Source organism: Ictalurus furcatus, chromosome 15 (genome assembly GCF_023375685.1).
Source record: "Ictalurus furcatus strain D&B chromosome 15, Billie_1.0, whole genome shotgun sequence".
Lineage (NCBI taxonomy): Eukaryota > Metazoa > Chordata > Actinopteri > Siluriformes > Ictaluridae > Ictalurus > Ictalurus furcatus.
The window spans coordinates 6346704-6360584 of record NC_071269.1 but is presented as its reverse complement, the minus strand read 5'-3'; the positions used below and the strand labels follow the sequence as shown (position 1 = coordinate 6360584).

At 40.0% G+C, this 13881-nt stretch overlaps 1 protein-coding gene across 3 annotated transcripts; it reads right to left on the bottom strand.

The window, feature by feature from the left end:
* slc34a2b (solute carrier family 34 member 2b) lies at positions 1 to 6933 on the bottom strand. 3 transcript variants are annotated; one of them, XM_053644132.1, is made up of 13 exons: positions 6809 to 6933; positions 6365 to 6422; positions 6124 to 6252; positions 5901 to 6029; positions 5123 to 5266; positions 4898 to 5009; positions 4375 to 4570; positions 3953 to 4048; positions 3551 to 3671; positions 2679 to 2846; positions 2026 to 2142; positions 1741 to 1865; positions 1 to 1638 (listed from the first exon to the last, which is right to left on the bottom strand). In XM_053644132.1, exons 2-13 carry the CDS (start codon positions 6417 to 6419, stop codon positions 1099 to 1101), a joined length of 1932 nt encoding a protein of 643 aa, XP_053500107.1. In that variant the 5' UTR covers positions 6420 to 6422; positions 6809 to 6933; the 3' UTR covers positions 1 to 1098. The 3 variants fall into 3 exon arrangements, with proteins under 3 accessions (XP_053500107.1, XP_053500105.1, XP_053500108.1); XM_053644130.1 differs by having other exon boundaries at positions 6819 to 6924; XM_053644133.1 differs by lacking the exon at positions 6809 to 6933 and having other exon boundaries at positions 6129 to 6440.
* Positions 6934 to 13881: the final 6948 nt, after the last annotated feature.

Genomic DNA, 13881 nt, shown 5'->3' with positions numbered 1-13881 from the left:
CAGAATTTCAAATAGTTTATTAAACGAACGACAAAAAACAAAACAAAGACACTAAGACAACTAGGCAAAATACTGTGGCATGAAACAAAACACGGGAACATGGAAACACGGAAGTCTAAGACAACGAAAGACAGAGAAACAGTGCAAACAATGGCTATATATACTCAAGTGTACTCATTAACAGAACCGTGAATCAGGCGCAGGTGGTCATGTGACATGTAGTGCAGTGCAGTGGCTGATGGGAACTGAAGTCTAGAGTTAACTCCTCGATATACGACACTGTTACAAAATGCTGTATTTTACTTTGGGTATTATTTATATCATATTTATGCACATAAAAAGTATACAGGTCCAAACTGAACAACATTTTAGTGTGTTAGATGTAGCTATTTTTCTGAATATGCTTTCTGTTGCATGCTTTGTTGAAATTGGGTTGAAACCCACACACAACCAATATAACCACATAAATCAAGTATTTTTCTTTTTACATATTTATTTACAGGCCATACTTTACAGTTCTGACTGGTGTAAAATCCTTATATACAATACAAATCATCTAGCATGAGCCTCCTCTGGTTATTTTCTTTCTTTTTTTTTTTTTAATCCATAAAAACAGTGCACATATTTAAGAAAAGTACATATTCGACATGGGCTTAAAAGGCATCAAAAGTAATCTTTACAAATATAATCCTTTAAAAAATACAACTCTTTAAATAGTTTTAAATTCTTAGGTACGAATTAATAATAAAGGCCATCTGCATTTTCATTTCGCATTGCACATCACAGACAGCCATACAATGAGAGCAGCTTCACAAGGAGACTAAAAATAAACATACAGCAAGCATAGTCTAGCTAACGTGTAGCAGAACGTCTTCAGGTCCAAGCTTTGTTCAGTGGGATCTGCTGCTGTTAGAATAGTTCTACAATTTCCTTCTGGGCCACTTTAAAAGAACCATCTCGCAGCCTTGAGTACAAGAGACCGCAAGCCGCATGGGAAACTGCTACACAGCCTACTTTGAGCCCCTTTCAGCAGCACGTCTGTTAAATTATATTATGTAATACAGTCCTGTAATATTCAGCTATACACTTTATTACATGCTACAGATGTGTTCCAGACACTGTTTGAATCTGGCATTTTTCATCGTCCACAAAAAGCGTGAGGTTGTCGTACATCTCCAAGCCCTTCTTATTCTTCTCTTCCTTGTCCGTTTGTTCGTTCTTGCTGCACTTGCAGCAGCAGCAGCAGCGTGTCCCACAGAAGCCCATCACCCTGGTGACGACACGATCCCACGGTTTGAGCGAGTGCAGTGGCCGGGGAAGAAAGGCCCAAGTGCGCAGCACAGGGACCAGGAAGCGTGGGCAGCGTGACTGCATGATGTTCACCACAATCACGAAGACCACCAGCACCACCACAGGTACGCCAACCCCTACGAGGACCTGCCAGCCAGCGATGGAGAGCCCCAACACTGTCAAGGGCATGAGGAAGAAGCAAAGAACCAAGTAGACGACGGCAAACCAGCGGTATTTGGCTGTGCGGTCGCCCAGCCCTTTAGCCAGCCGGATAGGTACACGTGTGAACGGAATTGGGTACCACAGCATTATGCCAAATATGTTGAAGAAGAAATGGCACAGAGAGATCTGCAAGGAAATGAGACTCATCATGAGTTTGGCATGATATTAACGAGGCCAATGCACTACAAATGGAAGTTTAATCAATGTAATCATATTTGGAGGGCTAACCTGTAGCGAATTGGCCAGTTTTTCTCCAGGACTTGCCATGGCAGCAAGAATAGCGGTGGTTGTTGTCCCAATATTTGAGCCAAGCGTAAGAGGATAGGCTCGCTCAATGCTAATAACACCAATACCTGAAAAGAAACATGGAATGAAACTAGGGCCAGAACAAAATACAAAATATTTGAGGAAAAACCTGGATGCTGCCATCCAGGCCGTTAGATTATTTGATAAGTAGTGTAGCGCACACTTTTTGTCTGTAAAAGGATTCAAAGTGTTTCAGCTCACACTCACCAACAAGAGGTGTAATGGCGGAGGTGAAGACTGAACTGCTTTGCACGATGAAGGTCATTCCTGCCCCCACCAAGATAGTGAGGTAACCGGTGACCCATGCAAATGGAAAGGGGAAATCTGCAAAGAGAAATCCAGCATTGTTACTCAAAGAACATGGTCATACAGGTGTTCAGGAGAGGACCGACGATGGCAACAATAAAAAAGCCGTCCAAGAATCGGTTTGTGCAGATTCACCAAACAAAGCAAATCTTTAATCAGCGCATTACACCGTACTCAGTAATGTAGCGTACCTGAGAACGTTTCGTGACATATGACATGCTCAGATATAAAAAGAGATGCCCAGGTTCACATTTTTGTACCTGTTTATCTCATCAGACATCAGGATGAGGAAACCTGCGCTGACTATCATTGACAGGGTTTATACTCAGACACTAATCCATAACTTATCCAAGAGGTTTTACTGCTTCCTTTTCACAAACAGAATTGGTGCCTTGGCAGTCCACCCAGTTTGTTTGCCAAATCAACACCAAAGCTGACCATATGCAAATAAATCAAATGTCCAGATTTAATATTAAATCCTACGCTGCCTCGAGAAAGCAATTCAGTGCAAATGTCATTCAAGTTATGTAAGTTCATCATTTGAGTTGCCTCACCTGTGTTGAGCACCTTCTTAATGGCGACCGCCACCTGACCCCTGAGCATGGAGTTGAGCAACTTGACGATGAGAATGAGGCAGGTACAGAGCACCAGCAGGGACAGAGCTAGCAGGATCAGTCCCACAGCCAGGTCTGGCAGATTCGCTGATGCAAAGAGATGACTACCTGGAGCAAGAGAAGTTTTAGACCAAATTTCAGTCAGTGGGGAACCAATGCATGGCCATCATTCCATTGGTCATTTGGTCAAGGATCCTGAAGAAATTGTACGATTCCTTTGAATGGCTTCATCAGTTTTGATAATGTATGTGATGTATTTCAGAAGCCTATCAGAAGATTATTAAAACATCTTCAAGGTCCTAAAACACTTTTATACTATAAAAAACATTTTCATTCTGAGGAACGCTGATGGAAATCCAATTACATGAACTGATGAGTACAAAAAGGACTGAATGATAATGGTGCTACTTGATAAAGCTGGCTCACTAAAAGGCTACAGGATGTATGTAAGTCCTACTACAACCAACAAACTGCGAGCAGGCTTAAATTTCGATTTCAAATCTAAACGTGACCCCCGACCACAAGCCTTCGTCTCTATTTGGCTGGGCCTTTTTTGTCTGGTTTCGGTGGCCTCAGGTAGTTCTGCCCAAAGAGAAGAATAGCCCCATTGAGCAGGTAAGAGTAGCCTAAGAGGGAGGGGAAGATGGGGAAGATGTTTGCCGAATCACACGCCACTGAAAGAAACCAATTGTCCTCACGGTGCAGTAGTTAATGGGAGTCGCGGTCTAATGGTCTGAAGTATGTACACAGGGATGAGAGGTAACGATCAACCTCGGCTGATCCAACCTTCCCACAAATGACAAGTCACTTACATTTCTCTAAGTTGATGGTCTCTGTTATGTTCTTCTGTGTCCATGTCTGGTTGCCCTCCGTCCAGCATGGGACACCAACTGTGCAGTTTGCTTCTCCAGGAACGGTGATATTCACCAGACTCTGAAATACCAAAAAACAATAAAATGTCTAAGTTCACTTTCATGTCAGTAATGTTTCCAAACAGAACAGCTAATACACAATGTAGTCAGTGTCAAAGTACACGCTATTAGTAACCAGTATTTATCTCCACGCTTTTTAAGCCCTTAAACACCTTTCAGTGGAGCACAAAGGTGTTACATATTAACACTAGTCAAACGTTAGGCTTTTTCTCAGCAAATTTGCTGGAGATGAAAAAGTGGACATTTATAAGTGGCATGTTTGCCAACATTCTCAGTCCTTACCGTGACTTTCTGCTTTTTGCACCATATCTTGATCAGGCTCTTGTTTCGAGCACTTGGATCACCAATGGCTATGTCACTGATGACCGAGCTGTCCAGCTAAAGAGAGAGGGGAAGATCGATATATGAGTCACAAGACCAAATTCCAACTACAGAGCTGTAATTTAGATTTAACCTGTGCAGAATGCAGTTGAGGTCACATTCAGAATGAGATCAGTTATTAAATCAGAGTCTAGAAGTCACGCTGTCAGAGGAAAAACAGCTACATTCCAGAATGGACGTTCAACTGAGATGGATTTGATTTCATTGGTAGGCTCAGTGGGGTAATCTGAGACTATACCATTCCAAACCATTCACAATTGGGTTGCCTCATTAATTCTGAGACACTAAGTCCTTCAGTGTTATAGTTTGTTTTTATTTTGTACCTGGATAATGTTCTTGGTGAGTGGTTTAGTGATGACTTTAAGCAAGTCTGGGGCATCCTGGCCTGTCTGGATGTGGAATGAGTCGATTAGGAGTTTGGTGAGCTTGTAGAGGACACCAGTAGCCACTTCCAGAGGCAGCAACACCAACACGGACAGCCAGTTAAAAAAGTCATGTACTGTTGCTCCAGCAAATGCCCTGGAATACACAGAATGAAACGTTGCATTAGACAATGAAAAGCTGGGCATTTGATGGTACATGCTTAGTGTATGGTCTATAAATTTGTAGTAAGAATATTGAAGAATATTGACACTGAGAATTAGAGCCAAGTACGACTGTTGAGACATGACATGAAATCGTATACATTGCTCAATACTTTAGGAATTATTTGCCGGGTTGCCAGGTCTCAGCAAAATTTACAGCCCAACTACATCTCAATAAACAACTGAAACTAGCTATATATATATAAAAAAAAAAAAAAACGCTGGAGAAGCAGCATCTACAAATCTGGCATGTCATGTCTACCTGCGGAACTCGTTACGGTCTCCGGCTTGCATCACAGCCACGATGGTGTTGGTGATGGAGGTACCGATGTTGGCCCCCATAATGATAGGCACTGCTGACTGCACCTCCAGCACTGAAAAAACACAAGAAACACTCCTAAATCCCAAGCAAATGTTATATTCAAGACCATTCATCACGAGACGTATACTATAGTTACCGTTTGGATAAAATATAAAGTGCACTCACATCCAGATGACACCATGCTGACAACAATGGATGAAGAAGTGCTGGAGCTCTGAACCAGCACCGTAACCAGGACACCAATCACGAGTCCTGCTACAGGGTTGGACAACACCACATTGTCTTGGAAGATATCTCCAGCTGCTTTTCCTATTAAAAAAAAAAACAACCCAAAATATAACAAAACAACACATGGCATGACGAAAGGTGACGACCTCGATGAGGGGGCGCGCGCGTGCACGAGCCATGTGCACTTCGGATGTTTACTGTGGACACGTGCGTTTTTGTTTCTGGTCACGTCGCGTGACGTAAGGGATTAGAGTACGGAAGCAGGTAAAGCCGTATTTATTTAAGGGCAGGCAGACAAATCCAAATCGTAATTCAAATAAATAATCCAATAAATATTTTGAAATTGTAGTTTTTGTAATTGATTTTTTTTCTTTGAAAAGCAAGACAAAATAGTAAAAAGCACATTTTGACTATTTCATTTATGCACTGGTGATAAAAAATGGCAAAATAAATGGAAACTACGCGAAAAAAAACGCGTTCGGTATTCGACCTTCGGCTTTCGGCCAAGTTTTTCCATTGTATTCGATTTCGGCTTCAGCCAAGAATTTTCATTTCGACACATCCCTAATCGTAGTAGATAGCAGTAGCAAGCTGTAAAGATGTGACCTTACATTCCAGCTGATTTACGAAATTATTTGATATACTCATAAAGCTTGAAAGAATAAGAATAAAAAAGGTTACACATATTTTCCTAGTAGCAATTCTTGTCACTTACCACCAACAAGCTGAAAAGCCGAACTCAGAACATCCAGTGAGCAAACAAACATGTAAAGGAACCCAGGCAAGAGAATGCACCTTCCGATCGACGTCACGACTCGGAGAACTTTTCCCTTTGTATCCAATTCTATACAGAAGAACCAGAAATGAAAGATTGTTTCATACCCAGCACTGCTTTACACGCATTCCTCATTTTTGGAGACTTCTGAGTGGCAGCTCACCTGACCATTTGGGCCTCATGTCCTGGAGTTCAGGAAGGTCCCATGGGTTGCTCGATTCAGAATCCAAATCCACGAGAGCCACAGTGGAGTACGCTGGAAGCACCACTTCATCTTTAGGCAAGTGTGGGTCTGGTTAATGGAAAAGAAATATTATGGATCATAGGTGAGGACAGGAAAAGATGGAGAAAGGAAAAACAAAAAAACGTTTTCCATTGTGGCACTAATAAAAGAAGACATGTACCAAGATCCGGTTTAGAGACTGAAGTGTCACTTCCGATCTCTGGTCGTGAAGTCATTGCCTGGAGGATGGTGACAAGATTTTAAAAACAAACAAACAAACAAACAAACAAACAAACAACACTGTCATTTACATGCAAGTGTACTGTCATTTACGTAATATTTTGTCATTTATGAGTGACTGTATTGACATTTATGTACTATTGCTGTTACTTATTATATACGATTGTACTGTCATTTATGGGTTCTTCCTAGCTAGGTCTACTTTTGGCATCTTCCATGCAGATCCTACAAGAACCCTAATACTACTACTACTAATATTAATAATAGTAACAATATAATAGCTAATTTGATGATGGTGGAACTCCCAGTTATGTAAGTGTGAGTAGTGTGTGTACTTACCGAGTCGTAAGTTGTAGAAAGGCTATTAAATAGGGGAAATATATACCTGTTCTTACCTGTTGGATTGAGCTTAAAGCAGCTTTAAGTCCTGAACAACAAAGCAGAGTCCACCTAATGTACCTGTCGAAACCGAGGCGCGCGCCGCTTTTTATACAGCACACCTGAAGCACGAGATCACCCCACCCCTCCCACCACCTACACGCACACAGAGCTCGCGATCTGCAGCCACACGGAGGCACGTTACAAATTTACGAGCGCCAATAAACAGCCTTTGGACAATGTTCAGATTCAATAATGTCATAAAAACATGTTGTAACGCTGCAAGCTGAAGCTTTTTTGTTGTTGTTGCATACACTCGAATGCTTACTCAGTGGAACAGACAATTAAACTTGTCATTTTATTAGTGGAAATTTTACTTAATGTGTTTCTAACAGCTCCGCGCGCCCTCTGCTGGTAGAAGGGGGAAAAGTCAGGATCTAGATCTGATCATTCTGTTTAAAACAACTGAATTTAGTGTTTAAAGAGGTCCATTTTCATTAAGAACAATTTCGTGCACTAATGCATGCCCATGTATTATTTCTGTTTATGTACTACTGTACCATTTATTTATTATTGTGTAATTTGTGCTACTGTACTGTCTTTTATGTAATATAATAGTCATTTGTCCCGTTGTACTATGTGCAATTGTGTCATATATTTACTATTGTACTGTCATTTGTCCTATTGCTGTCATTATTATTATTCGCAATTGTACTATTGTTTATGTGCTATTGTACTGTTGTTTATGTGCAATTGTGCTATTATACTGTTGTTTATTTGCAATTGTACTGTTGTTTATGTGCTATTATACCGTTGTTTATGTGCAATTGTACTGTTGTTTATGTGCATTTGTGCTATTGTACTGTTGTTTATGTGCAATTTCTGCTATTTGTGCTATTGTACTGTCATTTGGGTTTTTCCCCCTAAATCGGTCTCACACACAAATCCTATATAAAACACACACACACACACACACACACACACACACAACAATAACAATAACTTGGTAGGAAAAATCTGGATCGGCTAATCCTGCTTGAATTTGTGACTTTATTGTTTAAAGAGTACACTGTAATGAAGTAATAATTTCTTCCACTCATTTGGTGCATTAACCATTTCATGCTCCAGGAGTTTACAGAAATTATAAGATGTAAACCACAATTACTATAATGTAATATAAATTATTATCCTGATTTCACTGCTCTCTAGACGATTTGCCATTTTCAATACATGCCTATGTGTGTGTGTTTTTTATTACACATTCTTACATTTTATATCAACACTGTCTATGAGTATTTTAGCTACAGAATATACAGTTTTATGCCCCATGAGTATTAGCCAGTTAATAATCTAATAACGATATTTCATTAATATATGGCTTTGTATGTTTTTTTGTTTTGTTTTGTTTTTTTTTTACAATTTCATTACAATTTTTCGTTTCCACAGTCCAAACAAAATGTTACAAATGATACAGAAGAGCAATTAAGTAAGGATAGGGCTTTGTGGATCTGAATGTGACTCTAAATGCGTGCGTTATGCTATGGACAGTAAAACCATTAAATCTACAAGTAAGTAAAAGACTCATAGGCAAAGTTACTATTAACTGTAAAACCTAAATATGTGCTAAATGTGCCTAATCAGAGTAATAAAGATTTTGGCTTTTTTTTCCTATTAAATTAGATTGTCTTGCAATTGTTAAAAAAAAAAAATCTAATATTTCTCAATTAACCAAACATTTAATATTAAATATTTCTCGATTAATTTATACCAGTTCTATGGTTACATTTTTCATTTGTTTATATTAAATTCTTAGTGAAGATCTAAATATAATGAAGTGCATTAAACCTAAAAATGATAGGTGTGTTTTGGACAAAGTTTTGCAGAGAAGCTGATAAAAGATTATACAACAATTATGCCATTTAGTCTGCCTTTATTATGCCTACTGAACTGTGTTTCCTTATCAAGTGTAGATGCTTCAAGGACATTAACTCCTGAGAGTTTGATTAAAATCAGGGTTTTAGCAGAACAATATAAAAATCATTAAGACAAAAAGCTTGGAAAATACACATATAGTATATCATAAATAGGAAATTATACATCTGATTTAGATTACACAATATTGAACTTTAATATGTTGTATTATTTATTATGATGCAAAAATATTAGAATTCTTTTAATAACTATTACTGATTTCAATCTCACTTATACTTAGACTATAGCTCAATTTCAATCCTCTTTACAATATGCCCTATGAGTGTGTAAGTGCGTAAGTGTGTAACACGTGCATCATAGAAGTAATTTTCTTGGTGATTTTACTTTAGAACACTGAGCAGATGTTTGTGTTTATGTTAAGTTTAACTAGCTAACAAAGCGAAGAATGTTACATATGCAGGTACTTTCACGTTAAACAGATTTTGTTTTACTCTGCTACAGAAACCCCAAATTAGCCAATCAAAATCTGTTTTAAAATATAAATTTTAATACATAAAGTATTCTCTAATGTTACTGCTCAGTCTGACGTACAGCTATCTCATTGGGGCATTGGTTTCAGAAATAGAAATGAAAACTGCATCAGTGAGCAATGATTTCAATTCTATTTTGTTTGTATAGCACTTTTAACAATTTAATAGAAATCCGTGGTTTATAGAAACTCTGGTGCTTTCAGTTTGGCCTACTACCAAGGTTGCTCTGGCCACTGACCGTGTACGAGGTTTCTTTGACAGCAGTTGAAAAGCTGGAAGCTTTAATCAGTTCATACATCAGGAAATGGTTGGGAGTTCCACGCTGCCTCAGCAGAGTGGGGCTTTATGGTAAAGGAATACTGCAGTTACCTGTCTCCGCTTTAACCGAGGAGTTTAAGTGCGCCAAGGACCGACTGGAAATGACATTAGTAGAGTCACGCGATAAATGCGTAAGGGAGGCAGCACCTGTGTTGAAAACTGGAAGAAAGTGGGTGGCAAAGAAAGCTGTGGAGGATGCAAAGGCTTCCCTTCAAATTGGTGATATTATGGGGCAAGTTCAGCATGGAAGAGGGGGTCTTGGTTTCAGTTCAGCTCCTCCTACATGGCACAAGGCAGCCCCAGCGCAACGGAGGAAGCTTGTAGTTAACGAGGTGCAAAAGCAGGAGGAGAAGATGAGGTGTATACAGGCCATTTCTCAGGGCAAGCAGGGAGAATGGATGAGTTGGGAGAGTGTGGAACAATGCAAGATTGGCTGGCAAGACCTATGGGCAATGGAACAGAGCAGGATCAGTTTCCTTATAAGGTCAACGTATGTTGTTCTCCCATCACCGCAGAACCTACACCTTTGGGTAGGAGAGGATCCCTTGTGTCCTTTGTGTTCATCATCTGCAACATTAAGGCACATTTTGACAGGATGCAAGGTGGCTCTTAGCCAAGGACGGTTTACTTGGCGCCACGACCAGGTGCTGCGATGTTTGGCATTAGCATTGGAAGACAGGCGTAACATGACCAATAAGTTGCCACCTGTTCCATCAAAACAGTACATACAAAAGACAATATTCCTCCATCCAGGAGAGCAACCATCAAAAAAAGGTGTTAAAACCAATCCTCGCCCAGGACAACTGGAAGCTGCCAGAGGTTGGAAAATGCTGGTAGATGTCGATCAACGGCTTATTTTTCCACCTGAGATTGCCCCCACAAACCTTCGACCAGACATAGTCTTGTGGTCTGGGTCAGCATGCCTTGTTCACCTGGTAGAGTTAACAGTGCCATGGGAAGATGCTGTAGATGAGGCGTATGAGAGGAAAAAATTGCGGTATGCTCAACTAGCCACTGAAGCAGAACAGCGAGGATGGAGAATTTGGGTTTACCCAGTGGAAGTAGGATGTCGAGGATTTGTGGCACACTCTACAACCCGGTTTCTTAGAGATGTAGGATTCAACGGCCAAGAATTGCGTCGCACAGTGAAGAATTTATCTGAAGCAGCAGAGAGGAGCAGCAATTGGCTGTGGTTGAGACGGAAAGATTCTGGTTGGGGAGTTCAAGCACAATAGAAAGAAAGAAAGGTACAGGTAATTTAGCTGGGCTGAGTTGAGTGGGGTACGGAGGGGGGTGATTCTGGGATGCCAGAATCACCATCGAGCCCTCTTGAGGTGTCGTGGGCTAGTCGACGAAACACCGAGGATGGAAGGTGCCCACTTGAAGACCCCAGGGATGTACCTTACTTAGCTCAACCAAAATAAGCAGATCCCTGGAGTCAGCTATCAACAGCAAACTGAAGGACATTACATGGAAGGAAGCGTAAATGGATGGAAACACATAAGGACATTAGTTTACTGTGAAGTGATATCTGAGTTGGTGCTTTATCTTGGCGAGAGCCAAATTTGCTGGCAAAATGAGCATGAAGTTTAACATCTATTCTTATATAATGGAAATCTATTCCTAATGATCAAGCCAGAGGCGATAGAGGCGAGGAAAAACTTCCCTTGTCACGTCTCGAGACGTAACGAAGATAGGGACGGATGCAAATGCAGTTTGACAGTTTTATTGAAGATAGACACAGGCGGGTAAATCCAAATCGTAATCCAAAACGTAATCCAGAAATATACACAGGTCAGGCGATCGGCAAACAGGCATAAACTGGGCAAGGCATGAATCAATGTCGTGGTCACGGAAAACAGGGTCAAGAAACAAAACGAGAAACATAAACTATGACTATGGACTAGGAGCGGAAAACCAGCGTGGACTAAATGCATTAATCTAACATGAAACTAAACATGGACAATAACTATGACTATGACTATGACTGTGTATCGTATCTACTATAATATTCCGCACCGTGTGCTGGGAGACGCGCCGTATATATACATACATAATTAGCATCTTAACTGCTGACGGCTGACAGCACTTCAGACACACGTGAAATAGCAGCCAGTGACAGAACAGGGAGCAGACATAACAGAAACATAACAAAAGCATGTGTCCAAATGTCACGGTTGTCAACAAAGGAAAAGCAGGTGCTCGCACACCTTGCTCGTGCACGCGCGCCCACATGCTCCACAGCGCACTGCTTAAAGGGGAAACCGTGACATCCCTATTATTCTGATTTCCTATTATTCCCTATTATTCTGTTGTTGAAGGGTAGATATATGGTGAGTTGTTCCATTACTCCTCCAAAAACTGAAAAAAACTTCGCTTGAGCTAACAGAGAACCTGAACGGCCTTTAAGATGACTTCGGGAAGACCGCGTTGGGCAAGTCGAAGACGAGGATATGTTAATAAGAGTATTGAAACAGGACATATCAGATTAAATGTCACATCATCATTTACATCACTTTACAAACTACATACAAAGTGAGATGGATGGTTCGAGGAGTAAAATATTGGTTTATGAGGAGTCACCTGGAGCCACAGGGCTTTGTCAAACCAAGTCAAAGCCAACCTAGAGTTTGCTAAGCATTAGTTAAAGTTTCAGATAAAACCAATTTAAGGATTTCAGTCATGTGTTTGGTGCTAGGTTTGGCAGAAAAGAACTTTGTCCCGTGCTCAAGGTGTGGAAGTTGGACATGTGGTCATTTGAGCTTGTTTGGCTTCTGAATGCCAACTTTTGGGGATAGATAGTACCATGTAGGATGGATAACAATTCAAAGCTCCTCCAGATGGTTAAGCAAGAAGTTGACATTTTGAGCAGATACATCAAATTCCACTGTAATTTGTAAAGTGAGAAGAAAAGGAGAGTCCCTCAGCTTCCATTGCCAGCATTTTCTCCGCCATTGCTAGCCTCCACTGTTTCCATGTAGTGCTTGGTTTTAAAGGTGGGTGGCGATTTCAGAGTCCCATGGTAGACTCATTCCCATTTCTTCCCTGGCCTCACTCTTTATCTACTCATTGCTCTGATGTTGGTTCTGTTGCAGCTCTTGTTTGAGCTTGTGCTCCTGATCCTGTCTCAAAATCAGTTTCTACAAATCTTTTTGGCCTTGGCCCAATCAGTCTATGCAACCAGTGGTGTTCCCGTGTCAATCCCTGCTCCTGCTTACAAAATATTTCACTGTTTCTGTTCAGTTTTACTCCCTAGTCCTGTTTCTGTTTTAGGTTAAGGTGTATCACTGCTACCTGCACTGCCCTGTGATTAGGGTTTATCTCTTATCTGCTGCTTTTCGTACATACAGTAAAGAAGGGGCGTTGATTATTTTATGTCTTCTTCTGGTCATCTCCCAGCCCTGTCCTGTCCTCTCTCCATGATTTTCCTTCACGACATTTGCATGTATTCCATTGTAATTCTCAGCCTGATTTCCTTGTTTGTTGTCTTCTGGTATCTGAGGTTTAATAGCTTTTAATAGAAGATGTTTTTATTTATTTTTTTATTTATTTATTTTTTTACCTAGTTTGTCTGTTTCATTCTACTATGTGAATGAATTTACCTGCGTTAACCACGTCTGAGTGTGTTTCGACCCTTGTACATTTCATGGAAAATACAATAAAAGGACTTTCATCCAGCTTGCTCCAGCTCATTTTGATACCTCCTTTAAACTGATGGAAAGTGTTTTTGATATAGGCTGACCTGTTCAAAATTTTGTATTTAAAATCTCATTTGAATATTGTTTTAATTAAGCATGATTTTGCCATCCACTGTGACATTACACAAACTTTTCACGTGTAACATTTCTAGTATAGAACACATAAATCATCAAAAGATCAACAAAGAGATATATCTGAAATTTCACCATACAGTACTAGCAACCTGTGCTAATAAAGCACTTTACACAGTCTTTATTCCAATGTCTTTTCTTCTTTTTATTCTTCTTTTACACTTTACCAGAACATAAACCTGTTGTAACTGGATGCTTTAATACTTGTATACTAGCGTACTTATGTACACACATACAGTACAAGCTTATTTGTGTATTTGTATATTGGTACTGTATACTTGCAAAATAGCATATTTGTGTATGTACATGATTTTATACTTACATACTAGCTATGCAGAAGTTTCACTAAAAAAATAATTTAATAGCTGCACTCTTGGGTTTTAATGGCATTTACTGTAAATCGTTTTATAAATGTGACATTAAAACAGGTATCATGATTTCCTGCTTAAATGCATGTTATATAATTTATT

Excerpts from the sequence above, each read along its gene's own strand:
- slc34a2b (XM_053644132.1), bottom strand. The coding sequence starts at position 6,419 with ATGACTTCACGACCAGAGATCGGAAGTGACACTTCAGTCTCTAAACCG. Across the intron at positions 5,010-5,122 it reads CAGCATGGTGTCATCTGGAT|TGCTGGAGGTGCAGTCAGCA; the intron begins GTGAGTGCACTT and ends GTGTTTTTTCAG. Across the intron at positions 1,866-2,025 it reads CGCCATTACACCTCTTGTTG|GTATTGGTGTTATTAGCATT; the intron begins GTGAGTGTGAGC and ends GTTTCTTTTCAG.